The 16,096-nt window shown below is 41.5% G+C and overlaps 1 protein-coding gene and 1 pseudogene across 1 annotated transcript; both read right to left on the reverse strand.

Moving 5' to 3' along the window:
* Nucleotides 1-2,924: 2,924 nt before the first annotated feature.
* Nucleotides 2,925-6,052, reverse strand: LOC144134751 (uncharacterized; annotated as a pseudogene).
* Nucleotides 6,053-11,903: 5,851 nt separating this feature from the next.
* Nucleotides 11,904-15,245, reverse strand: LOC144134752 (uncharacterized). Its single transcript, XM_077667584.1, has 5 exons — nt 15,101-15,245; nt 12,569-12,655; nt 12,407-12,484; nt 12,246-12,323; nt 11,904-12,128 (listed from the first exon to the last, which is right to left on the reverse strand). Exons 2-5 carry the CDS (start codon nt 12,627-12,629, stop codon nt 11,980-11,982), a joined length of 366 nt encoding a protein of 121 aa, XP_077523710.1. The 5' UTR covers nt 12,630-12,655; nt 15,101-15,245; the 3' UTR covers nt 11,904-11,979.
* Nucleotides 15,246-16,096: the final 851 nt, after the last annotated feature.

Here is a 16,096-nt window from a genome sequence, read left to right on the forward strand (position 1 = left end):
ATGGAGCGGCTAAAGACTTGGGTGGCTAACTTCACACGCATCTTCTCACAGTTACTCGGGTATATGTGAGAGTGCGTTATTTTCGGGCAGACTTTTAGGCCCCCCGCGTTGGCAACGTCTTCCTTGTAGACTTCAGCATAGTACTCCCACTTGATCCACTGTCTTTCGTTTTTCAAGTATCGCTGCTGCTTAAGTCTATTTCTCACACACTTAAACAATTGTGGAGTGTCAGAAAACGCAAAAACCTCAGCATAGATGAAATTGATGACAGGTTTACTACATGCATAATATCTGCTGCAACACTCGCTATACCACAAACAACAGGACTCGTACAGAAGAAACACAAAGTATGGTGGACACAAGAATGTACATTTGCAAAAAAACAGCAAAATAAAGCATGGGGCACCCTGCGTCGGTACCCCACTGCAGAGAACTTACTCACTTTTAAGAGGGCCAAGGCGAGAGCGCGGTACGTGTGCAGGAATGCTGAGAAAACCTCCTGGCAGAAATATGTGTCCTTTATAAATAGTTCAATACCATCAAAGAAAATGTGGGACAAAGTCCGTAAATTCACTGGTGACCGTACTTCCTTCACACTTCCACTTTTGACAACACCCGGTACACAAACATCGTTGGAAGAACAGGCCAATTTATTGGGCGAGCACTTTGCTGAAGTCTCAAGGTCATCCCACTACACAAACACATTCCAGAAACACAAAGCTATAGCTGAAAAACAAAAACTTCCATTCGGAACACGCATGCAGGAAGACTACAACCAGCCCATTACGCTCCAGGAATTAAATAGTGTATTATCTTCCGGTAAAAAGACAGCACCAGGCCCAGACAATGTGCATTACAATATGCTTGCCCATCTCTCTGATACAGCCGTACAGGCACTGTTAAAATTCTTCAATAAAATATGGATGACTGGCAGAATACCTGAGGAGTGGAAGAAAGCAGTAATAGTACCTTTTCTGAAACCTGGAAAATCACCAACAAGTCCTGACAATTACAGACCAATAGCCCTCACCAGCTGCATTGCTAAATCTTTTGAAAGTGTAATAAACATTAGACTCACCTTTGTACTCGAATCTCGGCAACTATTAGAAGTTCATCAATGTGGATTCAGAAAAGCATGCTCAACCACCGATCACCTTGTCCGCCTAGAGAACACCATACAGGAGGCGTTCATCCACAAGCAGCAGTGTATCGGGGTCTTCTTCGACATGGAGAAGGCATACGATACCACGTGGAAGTTCGGCATCCTCCGCGACCTAGCAGAGCTAGGTATCCGAGGCAGGATGCTGAACTGCTTGAACGACTTCCTGGCTAACCGCACATTTAGGGTCCGCCTAGGAACAACTCTCTCCATGACTTTCACCCAAGAGAATGGCGTACCCCAAGGTTGCATTCTAAGCACGACACTCTTCGTAGTAAAAATGAATTCGTTAGCGAAAGTAATACCCAAGTCCATAATGTATTCGGTTTATGTAGATGACCTACAGATAGCATGCACTTCCTCCAGCATATCGTCCTGCGAGAGACAAATACAAATCACACTAAATAAACTAGTTGCTTGGGCAGAGATAAATGGGTTCAAGTTCTCTCCTCAAAAAACAGTAGCTGTTCTGTTCTCATTGCGACGAGGCCTACAAATCAATCCCAACCTATACTTGAATCAAGCCACACTACCAATTAAACCAGAACATAAATCTTTAGGACTCACTTTTGACAAGAAACTCACATTTCTACCACACATTAACAACCTTAAAAAGAAAGCATCCCAAGCCCTCAATGTATTAAAGGTGCTCTCGCGAAAACGGTGGGGGTCCGATAGAACATGCCTATTACACATCTATCGCTCTCTGGTACGCTCCAAGCTGGACTATGGGTGCATAGTATACGGTTCAGCAAGAGCATCCTACTTGAAAAGACTGGACCCTGTTCATAATCTTGGTCTGCGACTATCAACTGGAGCATATAGAACATCCCCGGTAAACAGTCTTTACATTGAAGCTAATGAGCCTGCACTAGAGGATAGAAGAGTCACACTGACATGCGCATACGTCCTAAAAACCCGTACTCTTCCTAAACATCTCTGCCATCCCATTGTTACCAAGTGCCCATCCAAAAGATTATTTAACAATAAACCACAATCCATCCGGCCACTAATAATGCGCTTTGAAGATAAATGTGAAGAGTTAGGAGTACTGGATGTCCTGCCGAATATTGCACAAAAATATGAAAATTTACCACCATGGTACAGCCTGCCTTCAGTGTGCGACTTCACACTGACACACTTACATAAAAAGGAAATGCCACATCAGCTCATACTACAAGAATTCTTTGAACTGCAAGAAAAATATGACACCTTCACTGAATTTTACACTGATGGGTCAAAAACAGAAAGTCATGTTGGAAGTGCAGTAATTCCAGACAAAAATGAAAAAATGATACGACTGCCACAGTATGCATCGGTTTTTACTGCCGAGAGTTAAGCAGTCTTTGTAGCCGTAGACCAAATAGTAAAAGAAAACATTAAAAATAGCGTCATTTACACCGATTCACTGAGTATGCTCAAAGCGCTGCACTGTAGAAACGCTGCTGAACCCATTATAGGAAACATCATACATAACATAATTAAAATAAAAAAAAACAAAATCATAACATTATATTCTGCTGGGTGCCCAGCCATGTTGGAATTGTAGGTAATGAGAGAGCAGATGCATGCGCGGCACAAGCTCGAATTAATCAAATAAAACAAGATAACATACCACACAGGGATTTTTTGAAATTAGTGCACAGTAAACTCAGAATTAAGTGGCAGGCTGCATGGGAAGAACAGGCAAACAACAAACTGCATTCTATAAAACCCGTTTTAGGAGAATGGAAATCATGTAGATATCAAGAACGTTTTACTGAAGTTATTTTATGTCGGCTACGCATTGGGCACACACACCTTACACACAACTTTTTACTGACAAAACAAGACAAACCTCTCTGCGAAATGTGCGGCGATGTACTCACTGTAAACCACATTTTAATTTCATGTAGAAAACTGGAACAACTGAGAAAAAAATATTTTACAACACTCTACAATGAATACATCCCATTGCACCCCAAGTTGCTTTTAAGTGATCAAGCACTGGTTGATCTTTCAAGTATTTTTAAGTTTCTTAATGAAGCCAATGTTTTAAACAAACTCTAGGTATAAAAAGTGTAACATTTAACAAGAACCTAACCTTGTGTTTGGCGCATCATAGCCATAGTTGCTTTTGCGCCATTAAAATCAATATAACTAACAGAATGATCAGCTGGGGTAGACGTCTTTGGCAAGCTCATGGTGGATGTTTGCGCTTCTTTTCGCTGTCGGTCGGGCTCCAGCAGGGCCCCGAACTAAGGTTCTGCCCCTTGCAGAGGTCAGCTGGCTCGCTGAACTAGTCAGGTCCTACGGTGAGAGGCGCAGAGACCTGGCGTCATAATTTGGAGGGAGTGCCTGGTATATGAATGGCAACCCAGCACCTCCACCAGATGTCACGTTGTGGTGACGGCAGCCCAGCGGTCAGAAAGATAGCGAAATAGCTTCCGAATGAAACTCTTTTGGCTGACTTGCACCCACAATGAACTGAATGACTTGGCGGCGACAAAAGCAACAAGTCTGCTCGGCGGTCGTCAAACAGAATGCCCACTGTTCTCGGCCGTGCTCAATTTAAAGCTGATAGCGAACTTATGAAATAAGGCTTGCAAAGTTACCATAACAGTCTGTAACAACGCACAAAAGGCTCCGCCTCGATGCGATCAATTGAGATAAATCTGGTCATGTCTTGCATCACAAAACGATATAAAGTTGTGTTCCAGCAGCTTTCAAGAATGAACAAACAGTACAAAGATTTGTGACAATATTGAGTTTACATTGTGAATGAACTAGGCACTGGCGAGACAAGCATTTTCATCTGTTCTTACAAATATACAAACAGTCAATATTCCAGAAACTGGCAGCACAGTCAGTGCCGGTGCTTCTTCCATGTCTTTAAGCACATGTCGAACAGTCAATGTGCCGTATTTCATAAGAACACATTTGAGCCACCTAAGCATCACATATGCTTCAGCACAATTTTTGCAAACAAGTTTTTCCATGACAGCAAAAGAAGCATAAAAAAGCTGGACTACTGAGTCATTGGTTTTTTTACCTGCATCATATTTTTTTGTAGTATAAACTGCCGCTTCCTTAATCATGCGACTATACTGCACCACATCTGAAAGATCAGTACGATTGTCATCAGGACAGCTTGGTGTGGTGTAGATGCTGCCTTGTCCAAAAAATATAACCTCTCCAGGTACTGCTACAGTTTTTTTAGTTTTGGATGACTCGAGAACATCTCAGTAACTGAGCACACTTGGCTTAGAAGCCAACTGAGAAAGATTGTCAATTAGGCCTTCAGTCTGACTCTGCACACCTGATGAGGTATGCCGTTCGCAGCTTTTATGGCCTTCTTTAGAGTGCCATTGCCTGCTTCAAACGGAAAGGCCGAGTGCGCCCAAAGTGGGCCCCAGTGACGCACACTTTTTGCAATATGTGTTACTTGATGCATGTTGACTGACATGCAGCCTTTCCCATAAAGAAGTTGCGCACGAACATGAAACTTTAACAGCAGCTCTTCTGCAAGTTCGAGCTCGCAGGTGGCCAATTCTGTCTTAAGCAGTATATGTATAGCCTCTACAAGAAAAGCCCAATGCTGTACTAACGATTTATCTGCTATACTCTGTAGTACAGGCAAGCTGTAATAAAGTAGCAAATTCTCCCACTCTTTGGCTTTCCAAAATTTTTTCTCCTTTGTGGGTCTAGGTGCTCTTCTTATAAACCTGGGTGACGAGATTGCCATCAACCTTGCATCAATCGCGTCTTGCCGTGGCCTCATGTAAAATCTGCAACTGGTATCTTCAAGCCACATCTCAAGGTACTGCCGTGCCACTCCCAACAAGATACAGTGCATATAGTCTGGGACAAATCCCCAAACTATGTGAAATTGTTCTGAGTTAACAAGTGGCGAGGCAGTCTTGACACCATTTACAGGTTTTTCTTCCATTACTGCTGACTCCATGTCCTCCACCATTTGCTCTTCGCTCCTTTCAATTACTTCATTTTTTTCCACCGGGTACTTCATTGAGTTGGCAACTCTCTGTCCTCTTTGCAGGCACCAGTTGCAGCCGTAATAGGCATTAAACTGCATGACGCCCTGCATAGGAGCTCTAGAAACGGAATCGACTGCACAGCAAATGCAGTATACTTTATATCTTTTCTCCATACCTTGGTGTACAAAGATGAAGCCCCTTTCCGAGAGCTCAGTTATAGCTACTACAAAAGCTTTTTGAAATACTACCATATCTGGCTTTTTTTCCTCAAACCAAAGGGCAGCTAAGACTGGCCTCTTCATCCTTTGTGCTGCAGGCAACTCATTCACCGATAGCTGAACAGGCCAAATAGCAGTGCCACTGGAACAGAAAATTGGCGTGCCATCTGAATTAAATATCAAGCTTATTTTGTGACCTGCATCTGCTGTAAGAAGACAAATGCTCGGTACATACATTTCACCATCATATATATCAGAATATGAGCCCTTGTCTTGAAGAGGTTTAGTTAAGTCCAGTATGTCGCACCCTTTGAAGTCATTTTGAAGCTGAGATGGGATGTCAAAAGCAAGGAAAAAAGATCCTTCTATCACAGATACTGCACTTGGGACGTACAGACAATGCTCCTGGCTCAATCTCACCAATGTAGGTTGTACAGTTTGGGCAAATAAAATGGAAGCTCATAAATGTAGTGCTTCCACTTATCAGCTTGCTAAACATATACTGCGATTCTGGTAGTACAGGCTTCTCAAAAAATAGATTGATCATCTTCATTAAACTCGTCCGTGCTGTAAGGGACAAATTATTTTTTACAGCATGCTTTAACACCATCAACAGCATGTCTCCCTTTGACACAACCACCTTTTCATCAACAATATCACTGAAAAGATCAGCTAGCCCTGGTCCTTCGCTGGCGCCACTTGGATTGCTCACATCTTGTTCGGCAGGATCCTTGGGCTCGGGAGGGTCCTGCAAATCACAAGCATCTTCTAAATTACCTTGCTGAAGAAAGCAAAAGTATGCAAAATTAGGGCTCTATGATTTCATCTTTGTTGCCTGTAGTTTTTTCCAACGTTCCTTTGCAGTAGTAAAGGAATGAAGGATGCAAAATTTTCTTGAAATAAACTAATGGAAGAATAAGAATGTACATGCACAACATGAAGACACTGTTGATACACATTAAACTGCGCATGACGCAGCAGGCAATAACCCATATGTTGCCAGTTCAGACTGCATTGTTCCTCTAGTTGAAATTTGTTGGCCTGAAATCATCTTAGCATTTACCTCTGAAAGGCCGCATAGTGACATGAGTAAAACTACTTTTAATATGCCCTCCGATTTTTGGCACTACATTTTAGTAGCGGCCAGAAAAGGTGCCAGGGTTTCGAGCAATTGCCAATAATTAATCAGCTGGCTAGGATGATAGGAGATGAGAGTGATTCTCCAGATGTTTTTTTCATGCATGCTGGCTACAGAGAACTTTGAAATCCAAAGTTTAATTATCTCAATCCACAAGGCTGAGCATGATCTTCTGTGCATCAAGCATATTGTTCTTAATCATAGTGCCTTTTATGCTTTTTTTTTGCCAAAGACACCAGGCAGTCTATACTAATCCAGGGACTTCGACTGCAGTGCCTCTCAAAATTCATGTGTCACTTTAGAATGTAATACCTTACACACTTTTTTCCCGCCATTTTGGCCCAAACGAACTGTGCTTGGTTCGGTGTTCAATATGCCATCATTCAACGCTACACATGTGCTGCACTGATTCTACACCTCAGAATGAATTGATTGAAGACATAAGATTGTTTGTAGCTCTTTTTCCATTTATGTATCTGCAAGGCTGGTTGTCAATTAAGACATGAAAATGAAAAAAAAGAAATATGCTTACAACTGAAAAAACGGCCGTGTCTAAGTTCTCTGGAGAATCACAGTAGAGTGCAGGTCCACTGTAAGCCATGTCCATTTCCTCATGCTGCTCATGGCCGAGATCGGCGACATCCACCTCGGCAGATTTCTGGTACACAGTCTCAGCAGTTGCTGCAGAAGTGTTCAGGGTGTATTCTATGCCATCACATTGTTGTAGTGGGCTGCAGTGAAGCATTGCTTGTGACACGGAATCCGCACATTCTGGTCTGTAGTTGGGGTCGGGGTTGCATGAAGTGTTCCTTTGGGATGAATCCGGCATAAAGTATCGTTACAATTAACCTGCAATAATTGCATAAATGCAAAACATATCAAACTGTACTACTCATCATTAGCAACGGCCGAAACCAGTCAGTTATGCTGGCGAACGCCGACCAGAGGTCGAACGGTGATCGATGCTCTTTCTACTCGACATTTTAACTTTCCATCAACACAGCAAAACATGCACAAACTTTCCAAAAGTCAGTAAACATGATATGGTAACTAACCGTTCCGAGATCATGCCTGCTGTTGGCAACAGTCTGGAGTTGGGCTAGTTGCGGGATAGTAAGCATGGCTGAAAATAGCGGGCAGAGTCGTCTCCTTTCCCGTTCGGTCCCTGCGCGTTGTTTTCCGCCAAGTGTGCAAGCTTGCATGCTTGGAAATTCAGCGCAGAGACAAGGACGAAAGAAATTAACAGTAGACAGTCGAAAGCTTGAACCTTTAATTCTCCTTCGCGCTGAATTATAAAACACGCATCCACGCCAGCTCGCTCAGTCAAGCATGCCCTCGTGGAAACTGGCGCACCTACTGCCCGAAAAGCAAGCAATCGCCGAGCCGAAAATTAAGATCCCCGACGTGCAAGAGAATATGAAGTTTTCATTCAACAAACATGCTAAACGTGGAACAGGGACTCATATACTTACAGCAGTGCTTGCGACCCGTCTTTTTTCTAGCTCAATGGCTGTTGATCTCGGTAAGCAGTTCGGGCTGTACCGCGAACTTGGGCTCAGGCATAGCCTCCTTTATACTCCAAGGTAGATGTATACTGGTAGCGAAGGCTCCATAGACGCCCATTGGTCCAAAAAATGGCGGCTCATGGGCACTCCAGCGCCCCCTGGATTTTGGGGGGTAAACTACGCAAACGTGACGTAGAATGACGTCACGCATACGTATGCTTTTGGCGCGAATTATAAAGCGGTCTTTCTGTAGAAACCGCGTTTTCGAGCCCGTATCTCTCGAAGGTTGCTGCCTTTCAGCGCGCCCCAACCTTTGCCAGTCAAATGTGCTCGAGTTCCTGCTAGTTATGGCCTTGTTAATGTGCAATTGGGAACGCAATGAAAGTGACTGGTAAAGGAGGGGCAGCATAGAAAGGCAGCAACACTTCCAGACACTGGCGAAGCATGCATGATTCGTAGTGCAAATACTGGTGCTAGTACTTTTGAGAGCTTTTGAGTACAGCAAGGTATGATGCACAAAACACTGGCTCAAGTGCACAGTTCGCAATAGAGTGTACGGCAAGTATGGTTTTCATAGTTTCATATTCATTGTTTATTGCAGCAACCAAACAAATACAGTCACAAAGCACACCCTTGGCACACAAACAAAAAATACATGTCACAGGCAGCACAAGCAGTATTGTTTAAGTTGGCTAATCATCTCAATAGTCACAGTGCAGATAGGAAAAAGCCCTGAAGTGCCACGAACGTTGTCAGGAAATTGAAAAGTATAGAAAACAATGCTACGACAGCTTCAATTGAAGCAAACATAACATGACATAAGTAGGCGCATCAACACAGACCATAGAGCACACTGGGATTATTCTTCACATTTAATTTCTTCAGCTGAAAGAATATAGCAGGTGCGTTTACATCTGCAAGGCAATGTTAAAGCCAGCTTTAGCACCCTCAAACGTGCTCAACGTAGGAGCAAATACCATACATTGAGCCGGCGTACCATCTCCAGAGTACTTCTAGTCGTTAGCCGGATAAATTTGAAGTAATTTTACGTCAACAAAAGTACACATGAAGTACAGCGTACAGTGAAGTGCAAGGACATTCACGGGGCAGTAAAGCATGTAATCAGTGTACTGTACGCTACAATATAGCCAGATAAAAGTCCAGCGCTGTTCTGTTCGTTGCGCTGACAAAGATCCTACTAAAAACTCTGAGATGCAACTAGCCTGCTAAAAGGTGGCCTGGTAGCCAGTGGTGCCGAGTGGTAGTTATGATGACAATGGTTGATTTCATTATACCTGCCAGCACGGAACTGCAGTGGGGGGCGAGCAGGTGGAAAAATTAATCCCAGCGCCACGGAAACTAGAATAATCCATTGCCTAGAAAGTCTCCTTTCAGAGGCATTCGCTTTATCGGTATGGCGTTTTATCTGACAATATTGCACAAGTACATAGGTGACACTTGAACAGGCTGTACATGGCATAAAAGTACCCTAAAAGAGCGACATAGTGGAATGAACGATGAAAGATGCTACATTGTTAAACCCGCCTTGCCATTGCCCCTGTGAGCAACCACGTCACATCCTAACAAATCAAAATACACAAGTAAAAAAAAGAATAAAACCAGGCTGTGAACCAGAAAAAAACCCTTTGCAACCGTTAAACCAGACTAAGCTGATTTGTTGCAAAGGCTGCATAATAGCCTGCAACTTCACAAAATATTCAGCCAACAGCTCGGGAATTGCATCCTTTTCATTTGCTTAGCCTCAGTGCTTGCTTCGTGGCTTTCCGTTTAGTAGTTTGACTGTGCAGTTCAAGATTTTTTCTGCGTGCAAGCCAATGCAGCCTCACCCTGACGAACAGGGCAAACAAACCATCATAAACGTCATCACCACACACAGTCAGCGATTTTTCTACCTTGGCATGAAGCAACATGCACAGATCATGCCCTACTTGTTCTTTTCCCACAATATTGGCACTAGATGCGACAAAAACCTGCTCGCAAGCATTGATGAAAGCTACAAACGAGGGTGTAGGAACTGACAGGCTCCCAAAGTCACCTTCTCCAGGATTTTTGACACTTAAGTACAAGAGAACTTGGCTCTGATTGGCAAAGGCGGCATTTTCTAGCCTCACCTCGCACGTATGTGGCCCTGTAACACACCTGTGATCATTCATAAACTTGTAGGCAAGCCAGCCAGCAAAATAGACAATGTTGTTCTCTAGTATTGGAGATTGATAATCATATGGCAAAACTTCTACTGCAACTGGCAAAGATGTGGCAGCTGTACAGAGAGAAGGAGCAGACTTAGATAAACAAATTGGGAGAGTGGCTAGAAGGCTAGACATGTCTTCAGCACAGTTGCTGCTTTCCGACAGTTTGAAAAGGTTGTTAACTAAAAGATGCCTAAATGCTGCTTGAAACTGCCGGCAAGACGAGTTGCTGTTTGATCCAGATTTCGACCTAACAATAGAAAAGGTGTTTTCAAGTGCATCCTGGTTCAGGTGCCTGGTAAGGAGGTATGTCAAACCATAGCGAGAGGCCAGGTGGTTCCATAACAGCAGCACAGCCCTCATAGTTTGGCAGAAGCCACGGATGCAAAGAGGCTGCCGCGCACAGCCTAGAACTTCGATGTTTTCGAAAACTGCAATACACTCTTCCAAAAACTCTTCATGCACAGATCCTGCACAAATTGACAGTCTAAATACTTCACAGAAGCGGGGAAAGTCTCCGTATGCATCTGCAAAGAGTCTATCAATCCTCTCAACAAATCTGGCTGTGTGGATAGCCTCTGATGGCAACTGTTGGAATGTTACCAATGAGCACAATGCAGCAGCGCAATGATTGCTGAATACCTGTGCTGCGAGTTTCACAGACATCTTCGAAGCAAAAGTTAAATTAAAGTGCCGGGCACTCAACTTTGGGATGGACCGAATTTGCATTTCTCGATCCTTCTCATAAGCCTGTCGTATGTACGAGCTTTTAATTGTGTCACTGCCTACCCTGAAGTCATACTTGAAGAGCATATTGCGCAAGCACTTGAGCAAATGCGGTGGATCAAAAATAAAGAAAAGCGGTTCACCATTCACACTTAAGTACGGCTTTTCAGGGGTCACAAGTTTCGAAAACAGAGAAACATTTTGGTTCCCCTGATCACAAACCACAGCCCCAGGCTGCAATCCAGCTCCAACCAACATTTTGTGGCATTTGAAGAGGTCATAGAGAACAGTTGCAGGCGCTGCCTTATCTGCAAAGAAGTAGCCAAGAGGCTGCTTCCACGGCGTACATATTCCTTTGGCCATGAACACAAGCGCCTTGTTTGCAAGATTTGGACCTTGTGCTGCACTGTACTCTTCAAGGCCTTCAAATCTGTCTGACACTGGATTGTACGACAGCTCCTTTGAAACATGCATTTCGTCAAAAATTATGGTGCAAGCCCTGTCTTGCCGTGGAAAAGACGCTGCCCGTTTCTCGATCAAATCAAAAACTTCAGGATAAAATCCAACCCTCAATGGTACGCGTGCAAGCCACAGCTGCAGTGACCTAACAGATGGAAGTTTCAGGAGTTTCCTGCAATATCTGTAACCTTTTGGGCTGTGGAAGTATAAACCTAAAGCAAAGGTTTTGTTTTGGCTGCACCATCGACGGCCAAACCTGCTGACATTGTGCATCTTTAACTGAGCTTCAACAAAAGCAGCAACAGCTGGTGTTAAATGCTCACGCAGACTATCTACCAATTCGGCAGTGGTCTTCATGCGACGGCGCTGAAGCAGCAGTCCTTGCAGCCTCTTGTTGCGGTTACGCAGCTGCCTGAGCTTGGCTCGAAGTTTCTGCAGTGGCCGCCTTTCATTGATGGGGCTGGTGAAAGATCTTGCAACGTACAGAGTCGACGGAAGAGCAATAAGTTGCTACGTCGGGTTTAGTCATAGCTGCATGTAGTCCTGTAGCACCAAAAAGTGCGCAATATTGCGAAAGCGTTGTAAAATTGCTAACCTTCATAAGAAAGAGGCGAACTGCTGAACGGAGCTCCTGGTGACAGATCAGTACTCGCTGACATTGTTGCGGCCACCCCTGCCGTGCCAGGTTCCAGAGATGAAGCGCTTGCTTCAGTGCTTGGTCCTGCATATGTGTGGTCAGCTGCGCCCACAGAATATAAAGAACAAAATATAGTGACAGCACAGTTCTGACAGGGAAGCCAGCAACCCAACAATGCACAAATAATAACTAAGCGCCACAGGCGGAATTAACACTTACACTGAACCATTATGAAGCCAATGGCGTGGGAACAATCTTGGTTCAGCGTAGAACCAGTAGGGCTGGCACCATCTGCATCTGCACAGCGCACAGACAAGGAATTGTAGCATATTTCTGAGCCATACCTCCTCAGGCTGTTCGAGCAGATACGAAATAACAACCTTCTTGGAAGAGTAGCAGCGACTGGGACGACCGACTCTGGACATACCCCTTGGAAACAGGTTCACCGGAGACAGCAGCTATCATAGGAAGCAGTCCAATGAGCTTTTAGTCGTCACCATTTTCAAAAGATTTATGTCAGTTATGCATACAACCCTGCTCACCTGGTTCTCCAGCCCGGCGCACTGATGCCGAAGTTTCGCTCAGAGATTGTGAACAGTTCATGTCGCTGCTGCATTCGCTTGAGGTGTCTGAAATGCCAACATTATTGCGGAGAGAAAAGAGAATTCAGTACCTTTATAGTAAATAATTTCCAAAGAACTATAGCTTCCACAGCATGCGGTTCACATTGTCATCACTCTAGAAAGAAAAATGCTTATCCAATGAAATAAAATTCTGTTTACCACCCTTAATCGTTAGGCACATTAGTTTGATGTCATCAGCAGCTGTGGAGTACCAGTAAATCATTTGCAATTTTCATATGCTATGTTTTACTTTGAAGAGTGCGAAATTTGCCTGTCACACAAACAACGATACCTCGCAAATCAAGTAATGTGCCCCATATTGTTTACAGATTTATGCAGGTCAGCCTATGGCCTACGCAATGAGATGCAACAAGATGAATTCTTAAGCAATTATCGCTAAAAATAAAAACCTGTACAAACATTGGCTTTTGCTAGCATGAATATTGAGGAAAAAGGCAACAACACAAACAATTATTAGTGCATTTCTATAATCGTTCAGTGCATGCTTTGATACATAACACATGAGCACACAATATCTCGAGAAGCTTTTCACCAAGCGTACCTTGCCCAAGTCGGCATAAGATTGCATCCTGATAAGACTGAAGATGAAAAAAGAAGCTCTGCATACAAGAAAGCAAAGTTCTGGAGTACTAAAATTCATCAAACATTTAGGAAGGCTCACCCTTTTTTCCCCCTCACTTCTTTTGAGCTATCAAAGGAAGGACGAGAATGCCCTCTGGACACGACAGGGACCGTTCATGAGACAAGGTTTCACGGTGAATATGAAAGATTCAACTCCCACTTGCTGCAAAACATGTAGAGTCGCCTGGTTTCCGTTGCTGAAGTGGCTAGCGGCATCAAACAGCCTGAACCGGAAGACTGACAGACTCGCGTTAAGATCCTTTGGAGCCCTTTGCCATACCAGACTATCCAATATCCCACTTCCATTATCCTTTTTTTTACCGGAAATATCAGGCAAGAGTATTCACACCGTCAGTGTACTTTTTCCGCACCCGTGCCTAGAAATTCGCTTGAGCACCCTTCGCCTACTAAGCTTGTGCCATTAGCTTACCACAAGCACAAACCTAATTCTATGCTATGTTGGACATTTGTCACGAACCTCACATACAGTGTACAGTGCATACAAGAGACGTAAAACGAATATTATATATATATATATATATATACATATATATATATATATATATATATATATATATATATATATATATATATATATACATATATATATATATATATATATATATATATATACATATATATATATACATATATATATATATATATACATATATATATATACATATATATATATATATATATATATATACATATATATATATATATATATATATATATATACATATATATATATACATATATATATATACATATATATATATATACATATATATATATATATATATATATATATACATATATATACATATATATATATACATATATATATATATATATATATATATATACATATATATATATATATATATATATATATACATATATATATATACATATATATATATATATATATATATATACATATATATATATATATATATGTGTATATATATATATATATATATATATATATATATATACATATATATATATATATATATATATATATATATATATATATATATACATATATATATATATATATATATATATATATATATATATATATATATATACATATATATATATATATATATATATATATATATATACATATATATATATATACATATATATATATACATATACATATATATATATACATATATATATATACATATACATATATATATATACATATATATATATATATATATATATATATATATATATATATATATATATATATATATATATATATATATATATATATACACATATATATATATATATACATATATATATATATATACATATATATATATATATATATATACATATATATACATATATATACATATATATACATATATATACATATATATACATATATATACATATATATACATATATATATATATATATATACATATATATATATATATATATACATATATATACATATATATACATATATATACATATATATACATATATATATATATATATATATATATATATATATATATATATATATATATATATATACGATATGTATATAATTATATGTGCTCACGTGAAAGCGATACTTCCATTTTCGTTTTCGCTTAGCAGGGTGCAGGTAAAAATTTACTGTAATTTTTAAAGCCACAACACAGATACATAATTCGTTTTGCAAAAGACGCTTGACTGTTTACGGTTACGACAAAAAGGAAAATTTTCATTTTTTCACAAAACCTGACATTTCAAGGGCGGCGAATGCCTTAAAAGTTTGATAACAAAAATTACCGGCAATGCTTGCTCGAGTAGGCAAAGCATCGTGTCGCAGCCTTCCTGACGTCAGATACACAGATGGTTCGAAGTGCCTCGAGCAAATCCTGAGTTCTCGTAGCTGCGACGGCGCCTTCTTCTCCAGGCTGACGTTGCGGCAGAACTGCACCTACGCTCGGCACCTGGACGTGATGCAACATGCACGTTAGATACAACTGCGCCAAAAGGAATACGCATACTCGAAACGCCAATGCGTCATTATTCCTGTCACTGCTAACTGCAGTAAATTATACTTGCATTACATCTGAACTATGCTCGCACCAAGCTCTCTGCGCCCCAGAGTGCGGTAACGCTCATCCTCATGCCACGCGGCTAGCTGCTTTTCTAAGCTCAACGAGTGACGAGAGTGAAGTGCGTTTAAAATTACCCTGACAGTCATGTATATGTAGGACAGCAATACCAAGGCAGGCAATAACTCCTGCTGAGCGAATCCAGTTAAAGCCTCCTCAAAGCCGCGCACATACACGAGGCTGAGTTTCGATACTCCCAGCTGCGAGGGGATCCTCAAATTGGCTTCATGGTTTTGCAAAACTAAGCAATGTCGTACTCGGAGCTGTCAGGTAGCAAACTTTGTTCTAAATGGGCCTCCCGGTCAGTAGCGTGCACGTGGTTGCTCCTGAGAGCCCGGTGTGAAGTTCACGTTGGTGATAGTCAGCTGCATGAAACTCACTATAAATTAGAAAAATGTGGGCCTCTTTCGCACACCTCAGCACTGAAAGTGTGTGCCCTGCAGTGTAGTACATAAATATCCCCGAAAACATGAAGCCAAGTACGCACGAACGGGTTATAGCTATGAAACACGAGCGAACAGCCCGGCGAAACCATATCGAAGCTATCGTGCATACCTAGAGACGACGACACTGTCAAGAGCTCACCTGTGAAAGTCCAGCGGGAATCGGTGTAGCTTGACACCAGTGGTACTATCCACGCTGTTGCAGTGTACCACGGAGCATC

The sequence above is a fragment of the Amblyomma americanum genome, chromosome 5 (assembly GCF_052857255.1).
Source record: "Amblyomma americanum isolate KBUSLIRL-KWMA chromosome 5, ASM5285725v1, whole genome shotgun sequence".
Lineage (NCBI taxonomy): Eukaryota > Metazoa > Arthropoda > Arachnida > Ixodida > Ixodidae > Amblyomma > Amblyomma americanum.

What these genes read in the sequence shown, in the direction of transcription:
- LOC144134752 (XM_077667584.1), bottom strand. Translation starts at nt 12,629, where the DNA reads ATGAACTGTTCACAATCTCTGAGCGAAACTTCGGCATCAGTGCGCCGG. An exon ending in GCTGCTACTCTTCCAAGAAG is followed by an intron (nt 12,324 to 12,406) that starts GTTGTTATTTCG and finishes TGCGCTGTGCAG; the next exon opens with ATGCAGATGGTGCCAGCCCT. An exon ending in TGGCTTCATAATGGTTCAGT is followed by an intron (nt 12,129 to 12,245) that starts GTAAGTGTTAAT and finishes CTGTGGGCGCAG; the next exon opens with CTGACCACACATATGCAGGA.